This window comes from Sinohyriopsis cumingii, chromosome 17 (genome assembly GCF_028554795.1).
Source record: "Sinohyriopsis cumingii isolate HCF-2022 chromosome 17, ASM2855479v2, whole genome shotgun sequence".
Classification (NCBI taxonomy): domain Eukaryota; kingdom Metazoa; phylum Mollusca; class Bivalvia; order Unionida; family Unionidae; genus Sinohyriopsis; species Sinohyriopsis cumingii.
The window spans coordinates 102,937,792-102,951,976 of record NC_142977.1 but is presented as its reverse complement, the minus strand read 5'-3'; the positions used below and the strand labels follow the sequence as shown (position 1 = coordinate 102,951,976).

The following is a 14,185-nucleotide window of genomic DNA, read 5'->3' as shown; positions in this document are numbered from 1 at the left end:
GCTAGCGAAGATGAGCAAAACGGCACTTTGTATTTTCCGACCATTGCATTATAGCAGGGTTTCACTGTAACTTGTGTAATTCAGTGATGTGTTATCACATATCTGTAACATCAAATGTACTTCCCACATTGGTCAAGCATTATGCAAGTGACTGCATCAAAACATGAGCTTTTCATGTTCACTGCTATATAATCATTGCAACTGTATTTATTCTTTTTGTAGGTTTGTTATCTAAGAATTTTTGGAACAAATTATTGTAATACTTATCCTTGATGAATTACTGTGTACTTGTTGAAAAAAATGACTACTTCCACTTTTACGTAGTTAAGGGTTAAATTCCCACTTTGTTCATTACACCATATAATTTGGACATGTGACTTAAATGAACACATCAGAAAGCAAAAGATTAAGTAAACTATGTTTCTTCATGAATAATTAACCAATCACTTTACATTAGGAATATTATCCTAATATCTCGTGAATCCAGCCCTACTAAAAGGGAAAAATCGTCTTATCCAGTCTATTTCAAATAGACAGAGGGCAGAACTCTTGCCCATTACCTCTCCTTGGAAAAAAACAGATGTTGCAGGAATTTAAGCTGATCAAGATGCTAACGAAGACGCTCACTGGATTGTTGGGAGTGGTTTTATGTATTCTCAGAGAACATAATTTAGCTAAAAATTCCATTTCTCCTTCAAATATGCTCCCCAATCATATTACGTTAGGAGAATAAGTATTAGAAGGAGGGGATGATGAGCATCCAACCTCTACCTCATGTATCTTTCTGGAACAGAAGAGCTGCATTCCCCATGTGAACAATAACCCATTCTCCTAATTACAAAAGCAACACTGCCTGGGGTAACTTGACCTGTGTGACTTATCTACATTTAAGATGATGATGTTAAAATCTTGCATACAAAAATTTCTGGCAAATCTATCGAAGCTAACAGACTGTTGATTTTTTTAATTGGGTCTCATGGTCATCTGTGCTGCTGACACCAGCCCAACCTGATCCAAGGTTTTCTCTATGATGCTAAATCTCTGAGATAGAAACAGCTTCCACTATATCTCAAACTGAAACATTAAACACAAGACTGACAGATGTCCCGAATCTCATAAGCTGTAATCTTCATAAGGCGGCTCTGGCCTTGTGAGACCTCAGTATGCAAAGCATATAACCCACTTCAGCAATGAAGCAAGGTCTTGTGGGGTGATATCCTGTTTCTCAGCTTTCAACGGGAGGAAGAGGCATTTGCGCATACCAAAACTCATCTCTGTGCATGTCAAGTAGTACTTGAGAATGCAAATAGAATCTTGACTAGTTGCTACTCTCGATTGGTCTATGGAAGAGAGGGAGCAAATGACGACCTCTTTGGTTACCGACAGACGTGTTTTTGGTTCAGTGGCCTAAGTGTGTCAAAGAGGACCATACAACTATTCAATCTTAACTGAAGATAGTTCGGGTTGACAGAAAGGGCATGTAGCTCACGTGCAGAGGCTAAAGCTATCAGGAAAAATGTGTTGTATGATAGAAACTTTAGCAAAGTGTGGGCTAGTGGCTCAAATTAATCAACTTCAGCCATGTTAAAACCCAGGACAGCTTCCATTTTGTAAACAAGGTGAGGGTTTTTTGTCAACTGAAGTCAAAATTAGCTAATAGATCAGAAAGGTCTTTATCATGCCCAATATCATAACTGTCATGATGCCAGAATGTGTCCGATATCACAGAACAGAGGCCTTTGATAATGATGGTGGCCAGCTGTTTCTCCTCAAAGAGCCAAAGATGTGTGTAATTTGGAATTTTAACGTAGCTTTAAAACAACATCGCTAAGATGTCTGCAGTGTGACAGTTTATAGTGATATCTAGCACTGGGTCATCATGCCGCAGACATATTGCATGATGTCCCACCCAGTCACATTATCCTGAGAACAGGCTGACCAGTCCTAACACTAACCTCTTAATGCTGAGCGCCAAGCAAGGCAGCTGTTAGTACCATTTTTATAAGTATTTGATACAGCTCGGCCAGGGATCGAACCCACAACCTCCCGCTCAAAGAGCCAAAGGAAAAAAGTTGTCCAGTTGAGATACTGAAGCACTCAAAGGAACAACTGTATTGATCTACCAACAGTCACTGGAAATATGCCACTTCTCCTCAAAAGCCTTCAGAATGGGGGCCTTCTTATTCTTGAAATTCTCTTCGCTATCAAAGGTTTAAATTAATCTCTCCCAAGACAGTCTGGATAAGAACCAAGCAAGCAGAAGAAGATGGTCCAGGCAGGGATGGAATACCAGTGACCATGGGTGCTTGAGAAGGTTCAAGTTGACCAGGATCTTCCTGGGCAGATCTATCACTAGATCAAGTAGAGGGGCTTTCAGAATCATCTTGCAATTCTGACCCTGTCACTTCTGGATTATTTTTGGTATCAGGACTGTGGGAGGGTAGTCAAAGGCACACAACCCCTGCCAACTGATTGACAATGCATCCACAGTCCAAGCTTCTGGGTCTGGAATGGGAGTGACGAAAAAGGTCGATCATTGGACATCCTCAAAGTGTACAGATCCGAGTGAAGACCAACTGATTGAGATAACATTCCGTGTAAAGGACCTGACCTCTCCTGTTGGTCAAAACATTGAGTCTGCCAGGAATGTGTCTGATTTGTTATGTTTATATGGTGATTGTCATTCCAATGTCAATACTGCCATTTCTAAACAAACGGTCAGGTGATTTGGTGCCCCATTTGAAGAGAACTGGACACCACAGCAGAGTTGTCAGACATAATGAGAACTGTTTTCCCCAAGAATCTATCATCCCAGTTGTGAAAAGCTTTAATGACAGCCTCATTTCATGGATGTTGATGTGCAGAGGCTATTGCCCTGGCTCCCACATGCCACTGACAGTAGTAACGTCTGGAAACTGGTGGGCACCCCAACTGAATGTGCTTTCATCAGTGCATACATGATTTCCACTTGGGACTTCTCCCATCAGGATTCCCATGGTCATCCAAACTGGGCTGCTCCACTGACATAGGAATGAATCTCATGTGGAATCAGGTCCTCTGCAGCACTGAATAATGAGGAGTTGCAAGAGCTCTCTCACTAAAATCCAAGTCCTGTTGGAAATGGACTCGATTAGTTCAACAACTCTGGCTACATAAACACAACGAAGCTGCACCAGATTCTGGTTGGTTAGGAACTCCATATCCATCATTCCTGCCTTGGAACAGGGAGACAACACAATCCATAATCAAGGTAAAAGCACACGAGCTGATGATGAGGCCCAAATGAAGAATGGTGAATTGATAAATGGTGTTGCAGTAAGCAAAATTGAAAAACTTATAGGGGATGAATATGGAGATGCAAGTATGTGTAGGTCAGGTTGAGATGGAATGGCATATTCATCCTTCCTGAAGGAGAGGCGAGCTGAACTCGCTATCTCCATCTTGAACTTTGGATGAGCAATGAATCAGTAGAGGCAACTCGAGTCAATGATGGGCCGCTGCTTGCCATTTGCTTTCCAAATTAGAAACAGCCATAAAAACAACCCCTTTGATTGTGGCTTTTGCACAATCTCCTGTTCTGACATGAGGGACAGTATCTCTGGTTGAGTGAAGTCATCCTTCTCCCAATCTGCTTTAACTTCTGTGAAGAGGGAAGAGGAGGAGAGGGGAGGGGGTTGGACAAACAAAAACTAAAGCCTCTCCAAAATTACCTGGATCACCAACCTACTTTGTGGGATAAGGGTGATCCAGTGAGCCCAAACACACGGGATCCAGCCACCCACAGTTAAGCTGCCTGCAGGTGGTGGTGAGGATACATCAATGCTTATGGTGTGGATGCTTGAAAGGAGACAAAGTCTATTTCTATCCACCTTTGTACAATCGCCTCCTATGTTGGTTTGGCTGTGGTCTCCTGGCATTGGCTTGGGATCAGTATTTGTGTATAAGGAAATCCCCTTTCTCGGAGCTGCTGTTTATCCCTTTGCACTGGTGGGGCTGTGTGAGAGAAGCAGCGAGATGAAGGGACAGTTCCTGAGCCGTCTGCCTCTAAACTTCTTTGATTCATCCTCCAAAAAGCTAAGAAGACCCAAACAAGGTTGCCTGTAAAGTAAAAGTATGGTGCAGTTTAAGCAAAGTTGACCAGACATGCACTGGATCTGATTAGGTCTAACATGGGTGAAGCTGTCAAGGCAGTGGCCATAGTATGGCGAGCTGCTCGGTTAAGGACTTGTGCAGTCCTGGCCATCGCATCCCAACCATGGCTATTGTTGAATTGTTTTGGCAAGCCATAAGATTACCAGTGAGACCAAAATTAATATAGAGGATGTTCCAAACTTAGATGTGTCCTGGCACACTTTCTTATCCACTTTGAAGTACAATGGAGTCAACATATTGATGGCTACCAAGTTCTTGTCAAGAGCCAGAAGGTCCATACCCATGTCTGATACCAGCGAAAGGAGAAAGTCACTGGAACCTGGCTTTTCAAGAAGAATGTCTTAGAGGTGCCTGGGTCACCAAACCAAACTGAAAGCCGGTTATTAATCTCTTTAATCTTTGTTGATTGGTGACGAGGCCAGAAAACAGTGCATCTTCCTCCTCCCTAAAAGCAACTGATGCCTTGACCTTGTAATCCTGGGTAGTGGTAGGGGGTGGAGGGCATTCCGAAATGGCCAACACCTGATAGATTTTCTTGATGGCGCCTTGAAAGCTGAATTCAATCCACTCCATAAATGGATATGAATAAGATGGGTTTGCCAGCATCCCACTGTGCACTGGGACCTTGTCCTGGTCAGCTTGTAGCTCTACACAAGTCCTGCAGGGTGGAATCAACCAGTCATGTTTGGCAATGTCACTATCTCTCCCTTAAGGGTAGGCAGTGAGTAATAGAAAGTCTGACATAGTCGGCACTTTGGGCTGGTGTAAATGTTGTGTGGTGGGTTCTGGTGCTGGTGGTATATAAGATGGTCAGGCTATTACCAGTACTGGCCACTCTGAGGGCCCAGCTGAACGGACAGATTTCTCATTGAAATCTCCAATATAGTAATGATAGGATGTCGATGGCATGGCTAGACAGATGAATTTATCACTAAGATACCAGGTGAACTATTTGGTTGGACCATTTCAACAAAAGGTCCCTATGGTGGACTGCCAGTGTCAGCTAGTGATGCTGGGATGGCCAGTAACAGTGTGGCAGTATTAAGAGTTGGATCCAACAGATAAGCATTAACCCCATGTTCCCTGACTTACAGGCCTGAAAACCATGCTCGGACATGCAGACGGGCTTACAATTTTTGGGCTGCCTAAAACTGGCGAATACTCCCCTAAGCGCTGGTAACACCAACAATTAACCAAAGGTTGTATTCCTTGATTTATTCAATCTTTCTTTCCCTTCAATGCTGAATGGACTATTGCTTTATGCGTGCATTTCATGCATTTAGTAAACATTTCTCCTGAAACAACACAAGAGAAAAGAAACCATAGATTAGCAAATCAGTATGTGACTAACTAGCTAAAACAGTAACCCAGACTTCCTCTGACCATGTATCACAGACGCTGCATATCACTGACAGTGTATACATAGTATAAGCAAAGCAAGAGTCATGATAGACTTCCATGTTCTGAAGTTGCTTATATGGCATTTAAATGACATTTTTCTGAAGCAATACAAAAACAAAGTATTAAAGAAACTAGTAATGTATTTTAAATTACTAAGTTGCTAAAACAGAGTCATAACTCACAGAGCAATGAAAGTCATATCAGAAACCTATGGCCTTGTTATGAACCTACGCACAATGCTTAGTTAATAATTAAACCATAATTCTATCAAAACAGGTTGAAATATGAATAAACTATGTATAAATATCAAGAAACACTTAAGAATTTCGCTAATAAGAGCTCCATAACAGACGGAGTAAATGAACAAAGATCAAGTCCCAAAAAGTGACAAAATCACTCAAAATTGGCAGGAATTATAAAATAATGCATACAACCTGCAGTAACTCAATAAATGTGCACAATAAATTCAAATGGAACGTTGGATGGACCTATAGGAACAAAACAAAAATGGCTGGATTGTCGGAGGATGAACTGTATGACATACTCTGTACAGCAGCAAAGCCTAAGAGAGATAATAGGCAAAAGTTACTGCCCTTTGTATATCTGAAATAGGATAAGACAATATGTGTATTTAGAAGGGCTGGATTCACAAAGTAGCAGGCTAATATTACCAAAGGAATGTGATTGGGGAATGTATTCGAAGGAGAAACCATATATTATAGTAATTAATTCTAACTACCAGAAGTATCTAGATTACATAATTATAAATAGGTAACATTATTTAATCAAAAGCCATTAGATCAAACAATCTAATGACAAAGTCCAAATGACAGTGAAACAAAAATGATCAAGAACAGTTAGCCAACAATAAACTAAAATCTTGTATTTGCTACAGAATTTTTCCTTCTTAAAATCACCATTTTGTCCCAGTAAAATAAAACACCTCAACTGAGAAAAGAAAAACAAATACTCAATCTCAAATTTCAATTTTACACTAACAAAAACCCACAATAAAACTGAAACTCCATTAAATCTTGGAAATGTATTTATCCAAAAAAATGATATTTATGGTCCTGTGGCCAGGCTGAACAAGATTATTTATAACTCTGATTAATGAGTAAGTTAATGGCTTGAAAAGGTAAAAAAAGAAATACCCAGTAAAGATTAGGGCCTACAGTAGGCTAATCGGAAGTCTTTGTACTAAAAGAAGGGCCCGCTTTTAAGTTAAATTATTCCTAAGATTCATTTTAGAAAAACCTTGTAAAGTAGATTATGTTTATCTGCTTATCAACCAAATATGATTGATGCCATTCAATTGTATAAATGATCAATATAATTGTTTTAAGAATTAATTTTTTTTTTTAAACGTTTAAATTGAACCTGGGCTTTAGTAGAAATGCCTGCAGCCACACTTATGACAGTTCGCTGACATAAACTGACAAAATTGTGAAATATGAAATACAAGTCAAAATGACCTTCATTTGTGATAAAGTTTCAGTGCTCATCAAAACGCATCCTTCCACCAAGATTCATGATTCCAGGCATAATAATATGTGTAATGGATAAAAAAAACAACAAACTATGTTGTCATGAGCTAAACAAAAAATTAACCTAAGCCAGTATATTTTAAATGAAGGACATAGTGACCTTCTGTTTTTTGTAAGGGAGTGGTACAAAAAGAGCTTCATACAATCATCTAGTTTGATGATTTTAATTGCTACAATTTTTAGGAAGATGAACTCTATCAAATGAAACTAAACTTATTATCCCTATAGATGAAAATGATAAAAGTATAAAATAAAAGAAAAATGTAGAAAAGTTAAATCCCATAGGTGTATGATCAATTTTATTACACAGGTTGCATTATTTTGAAGGTTAAAGATTTTTCATGCCGGTACACCATCAAACTGCTTCTTGATCAAAGTAACAAAAGTAAACATAAATCCATCAAAGTATATGATGCTGTATTGGGTGAAAAGTAAACAAAAATCCATCAAAGCATCTGATGCTGTATTGGGTGAAAAGTAATCACAAGTCCATCAAAGCATCTGATTGGCTGAAAAGTGAACACAAGTCCAGAAAAGCATCTGATTGGCTGAAAAGAATTTCCAGGAATATATGGCTTTTTATTTTTAACTGCTGAGTACTGAAACTATCTGATATTCTTTAGCAATAAAAAGGTATTTAAGATGGCTGTAAGACTGATAGTAATTTCATTTAGAACCAACTAGTCATGGTCTATGACCATCCATTCATGAATAGTAACAATTACAATACCTTTAAGAGGAATAATGCAGCAGCCATACTGGATATAAGATTGGCACCATTTTCATCTAGCGTGAATTAGATATTACAAGAACTCACTTGGTGAATACTTTATGTCAATATGACCAGCCATTCCTCAAGAGTAAAGATAAGATTTTTATGATGGCCAACATCATGGCCATACATTTCATCAGACTGGCATCGTTCAATTTATGACAATCAAGTCTTCTGGTGAAAATCCCATGTCAATATGACTTTCTACGGAGGAAGAATAGTAATAACCAAATTGTAAAGGTGGCAGCCATAGTGACATTACTAAATCTCATATCAGCATGACTGTCATTCAGGACAAACCAACAATCATAAGTCTTTTGGTGAAAACCCCATGTCAAATTTGACTACTCGGCCATGAAAAGCAGTGATAAGATTTTCAACCTAGCCACTAACATGGTGTTCATAACGGAATTCAGATCAGCACCAATTTTGTCTAGGACCAATCAGACTTCATCAAAAGCCTTCATCAATATGACATGCCAATGCAATGGCAGCCATACTGGGCATCAGATTGGCGTCATCTTCATTTAGGACCTAACCCCATACTGATATGACCAATTTTTCAGGAGGAGTAGAAATACGCCTCTCCCTCAATGACTTGTGCAACATGGTAATCAAAAACAAAGACCACAGCTTGAAGGCATAAGAAGTGACTGCTCGTTGAATAATCATGTAGGGAATAATTATCAATATAAACCTTTTTCTAATGAAGTGCTTCATGTTTCTATAAAAATTACCTCTGCAATATTGTTTAACACATTACTCCAAGTGGCTTTAACACACATTACATGTGCAACAGCAAATACATCATGTATTACATCACTGCCTTTCTTTGTGTAATTGTGAATTCATGGTGTTAACATAAATTCAGAATAAAACAAGTACTTTTAGTCAGCCGTTAAAAATTGTAGCCATGAATAACTCGCAATGTGTTATGACAGCTCGCTAGCCAAAGAAATGCCAACAACGAGAGGAGGAGGATGACGACAACTGTCGGCATCAAATATATGATAGGTTCAAGTACACAAAAAACTGACATTACATACATTACATATTTGTCTTATTTTAATAATAATACATACTTTGATTTTTTCATTCCTCTTCTTAACATAATAATTGCAGTTTAAAAAAAAAAAAAAAAAACATTTTACCTAACCTATAAATCAGCCACTGCAAGCTTGCGCTTATGTCAAAGACACTGTGAACACAAAAAAAAGAAAAGAATGAACATAGAACAAAGCACATGGAAACACACAGCACATGATACCCACGTCTGAACAGGGCTGCGTGCTTGCTGTTGATGCAATCTACTTTTCTAATCCAAACTGATCCTAATATTGACAAGTTACTTCAGTACAGATGTGCAGTTGACAATACGCTGAAAGGGGTGGGTATGAAGGCTCCGAATATGATTCTATGCATGCCTCTCACCCACGCATGATGCGCATTGAAGACATCAAACTGATTGCCAGTAAATAATTATTTTAAAGTATATAGAAAATCACCATTTTTTTTTTTAAAATATCACCATATGATAGCCTACTTATTATTTTCTGAGTTTGCAAATGGCATTTTTCCACCCACAAATTGCGAGCTTGTGGGATTTTCAAGGGTTGCTTTTAGTTAAAAATAAATTTATTTAGAGAAGCAAAAACACCAAAACCCAATTATTATTTTCCTTTTAGTTCAGGAGATTTCATTGCAAATATAGCAAAATTTCTGCTCATCTTTGTGTGCTGATTCTGGAATTTTAAGTTAACTATAACCTTTGGAACTTGCTTCTCCTTACTGAAACGTATCTGTGCAACTAAGCATTACACTGACATAGCACACCTTTTGCTTGGTTCCATTGCTATTATTGATCCTATTTGATAATGAACATGATAAATCACTGATTAATGTAAGATACTTTAATTATATTACATGTTCAAATAGTCAAAAAAACAGTTATCTTAATAAAAGAGACTGATCACTGGCTCTTTTGCAGATAGCATAGCATGCCTTTTGCTGATTTGTTGTTGTTGTTGTTGTTTTTAATGCCATTTTTCAGCACACGATAGGCTATGTATGGCGGCCAGTATTAATGGTGGAGGAAGAACCCGGGAAGAACCACCAACCCACGAGAAGCTATTGGCAAGCTTTCTCACATACCCACATTGCTGATTTGATACAAAAAATTAATTAGTGTGAGAATATAATACGGTCAACTTTTACTTAATTGTAACAATGCAACCAATACTTGAGATCAAAATATAGTTGGTACGCAAGTTCTCATGGAAACACTCACAGGCATAGCTGTGATGGTCAATTAACACTTTTCATGTTTGAATATAAGAAGGAATGTCACAGTTATGAAGATTTCACTTAAGCAAAGTTAAAAGCTAAAACAAGACAAGAATTTCACCTTACAAGGATTATTTAATTGGTATTTTTTTCTTAAATTATTGCCACCAGAAGAAATTACTGACATTTTAACTGATCAATATTTTTCTTGTCTAGTGTTATTTACAGTGTACTGAAACTGTTTTTGTTGTCTAGTGTTATTTACAATGTATTTTGAAAAAATATATTCCCTACCAATGTAATAAAATATGCAATTTTTTAAATAAAAAATAGCAAATTTGGACTGATTTTTTCCCCCACTGAACACAGGCATCTTCACTAGCCAAGGTTCTGAAGAATAGAAATATCTGGTCAATCCACCAAGGTGTAGATAAGGTTAACATATCTTAGCTAGCGAAGATGACACATATGGGCCAAGTCTTAGTGTTTTATAGAAGATAAAAAATGGGATCTATACCTCACCCTGCATTATTATAAGTTCTCAAGTTAATAGGGAATGAATCACTGAAGAAGTCAAAATGGCCACTGTGACATTAGATACAATAGGCCGATTCAATACAATATGTAAAATCTGTATATGGGATCTTCAATTCAAAAACTGGTGACTGCAGGGCAGCTTGGGCTCTTTTATCTGCTCTCTTATCAGCAATATTACTATACAGCCAACAGTACAAGATACCTTTCCCAATTTTTCTTACCAAATCATGTTTCTGTAAGACTTGGGATTGTAACCGATTTTTAAATTTAAGATTTTTGCAAATGTTTCAAATGAAATGGGAATCCAAGATGATGTTATAAAGATCTGAGATTCACTAAATTTCAGCAATAATGATGGTGGCTGTATCTGGTAAGTGAACGGAAGTGGCATTCTAGCATTTTGCAATGAAGCTGTAACCTTGTCTCCATCTTTCAAATTACCTTGAAGAAAAGCTGTTCTGGTTTCAGGATGGGAGGCCACACACTGCAGCAGAGCCAAGGCATTGCAAACTCTGTTGGACTGGTGAGCCTACAAAACACATTTGATATCATCACTCGAGTGCAATGCATGAGGTAATTAAGACACACATGTACATGTAGTCTTTTCTATGACACTACAAATGGTTATGTGTCCTGGTTTAATCAAACTTTTGCTCTGATAAAAATGTTGAATACTTTATAATCTAACATGGCTTGCAAAGCTTTAAAACTTACACTGGCTGAAAGCCTTAATGTAAGCACTGTAATGGAATACATGTGTGGTCATTGTTGAATGGATGATAGAGAATGAACAATACAATTTCAGGTATTTTCTATAGTGATTACATCTTTATTGCCAACTAAGTAAAGCACAAAGTTAAACCATTTGACTTTTGCAATCTGATTTTTAATCTGATTTATTATCATTCTTGTTCTTACTTTTAGAAAAATATTCTTTTTAACTTATGTGTTTAATTATAAGTCACTTTTAAATGCTTTTTTACAAATGGAAAGATATCAAATTCTGTATTTTGGCAAATAAAACAATCTGTACTATATATAATTCACTTATAAGTCAAGTCCAACTGCAAACAACACAGACACTGATCTGCCATTGCATAATGCACCAGCAGATTAGAGTCAATGTTCTTTATTCTACTATTTATTTTTTAAATTACCCTAGAGTCTACATCACTGCCAAACAATTAAATGCAAAGTTCTTCAGTAAAAACCAAATTCTGCACAAATCCATTTCTCCAATAACACTTGCCCAATCACATTAATGTTAGGTAAAAAAATTCCTTGCATCTATATTCCATAATGAGAAAAGGGAAGAAACTCTTCCCACTTTCTTCCACTAACCTCCCCCTACCACTACTAGGTGGCTTCAGTTGTGTTGCTTGAGCAACACCTCAATAAGTATTGACCATTTGGGAGGGGGTTTGAGATTGCTTAATAGTAATGTGATAAGTATTCTCAGAGATACATAATTTACCAAAATTTACTTTCCTCTTTAAATACACTCCCCAATCACACTAACATTATGAGAACAAGTAGTAGGTGGCAATACTGAGCATCCTATCCTTACCATCTGAGCATCCTACCTTTACCATGGCACCCCTGGTGTGAATAAGAATTCTTCCAGTATGAGTGTAAACTGCACTACTAATAAAAGAATAGCACCACCACTGATGGTCACCTAAACTGATAGCCAGTACCCAAATAAGAGAAAGAGAACACCAATGAGCAAAGGTCAATCCTTAACTGAAGAAAATGAAGGAGTCTGATGGAAACTAGTACTCTGTGGGCAGTCAGGGTGATGAATGAACAGTAGTTGATTCGAGGCTTGGGAGGAAAGAAACCTTGTTTCTTAACCCCTTTATCAAACTTCTTCCTATCTTGAGGAGCCTGGTTGTCTCCTGAAATTAGATTGTGGACAAAACCGTTGCTGTTGCTGGACAGACTACTTGGCTTCTTGAATCTTTAACGATGATCAACCCTCTTTCAGGTTGAGACTGACTGGGCCTGAATGTCTGGACAGCAGGCATTGTCAGTTAGTGGGACAGTACTGGACAGTAGGCATTGTCAGTTAATGGGGCAGTACTGGACAGTAGGTGTTGTCAGTTAGTGGGGCATTACTAGTACTGCTTGCCTCCTGACTTTCTGTATCTTACTGCTAAATAATAGGCCAAGCCAAATGGCATAGCAAAGCATAGTGTGACTCGAGTGATGAGTGGCATCTTGCCTCACCAGATCTAAACTGGCAGAAACCATCAGTAATCACCTTCAAATGGTGGGCATCTGTTGAAAACCTTGGCGATCTGCCACAGTCTCAAGCACGGTTGCTGTCCACTTTTTTGACAAGTCAGAAAATGGATAGTAATACCATGTCCAACATGAATGATGTTGTGACTATGTTCCAATTAAGCTTAAGGTGGTTTGAATTTTTTTTTAACCATCTTGTAAAAAAGTGGGGTAGATATATTTACCACCACAATGTGCTTATTTAACATCAGAAGCTACAACATCCAAATGGGTCATGTACCAGAGTACCTAAAGGTATGCCAGAAGTTGACTTCTGAAAAGAGCACTTTGCTTCCCTCAGATCAAAGATTTTATTCTTTCCAAGCAGTGATCAGACATTTTATTTATTTTTGCCAACTGAGGCAGCAGATGGAAGGAGGAAGTTCAGCCTCATCCTCCAAGTATACCAATGCCTTTTATAAGCCTGTAGCTTTCCTCCACAGATGCCTTAAGACTAAACTCCATCCATTTTTATTGTCCAAACTGAGTAAGTTAAGGCATCAGAGGGATTTTCAAACTGACTTTGCGAGTTATTACCATTATGATAACCATCCATGTTCACATGAAACATCCCAAGTGGCACAGATGAGGCACTGCCATCATCTTTAACAGAAAGATATCCCAAGGGATAAGCCATAAATGAAAGGATCACTGGTAGAAAATGAAGATCAAGTTTCAGTGGTATTGATGGCTGGTGCTGGTTGGTTGGCTTGACAGCTGGCTAGCATACCTTTATGCCCACTTTATTAAACAGGGGGTTGGTCATAATGGCTTTTGCAACATTTTTTATCGAAGGATGGTAGCTTATTGACAAGGATGTGCACTCAGAAATCAGCTGAGTTCTGTAGATTTCCTTTATGGACACTTTAAAGATGTATTCCACACACTGCATTGTGGGATTGGGGTATGATCACTTATTGTAGGGTTGTCCTCATCAGATATTCTATCAACATGAGAATGAAACATCCCTGAAGCCAGGAAAGAGCCATCTCATCTGAGCATAAGCCATAAAGATTTGTGCCACCCATTGCATTGGTGGCCAGACAAATGCCAGAATTTGTCTTACCAGTATTAAATGCTGGTAATTATATTGGCCAGTCAGTTCGGTTATCAACAGGATGGATGGGCCAGCTACAACTTGGATAGCTGGTTCTTTAACTGCCTCATTGGTCCATGCTACAAAATGGGTGGATCAGCTAAACTGATCCCT

At 38.3% G+C, this 14,185-nt stretch overlaps 1 protein-coding gene across 1 annotated transcript in view; it reads right to left on the bottom strand.

Annotated features, from left to right (window-relative positions):
* The window catches only part of LOC149779577 (CCR4-NOT transcription complex subunit 9), a 64,390-nt gene that overhangs the window by 17,714 nt on the left and 32,491 nt on the right, over window positions 1-14,185 (bottom strand). The window contains exon 4 of the mRNA XM_089940324.1: window positions 11,134-11,221. Coding sequence (XP_089796450.1) covers window positions 11,134-11,221 — 88 coding nt within the window. The remainder of the gene's footprint in view (window positions 1-11,133; window positions 11,222-14,185) is intronic.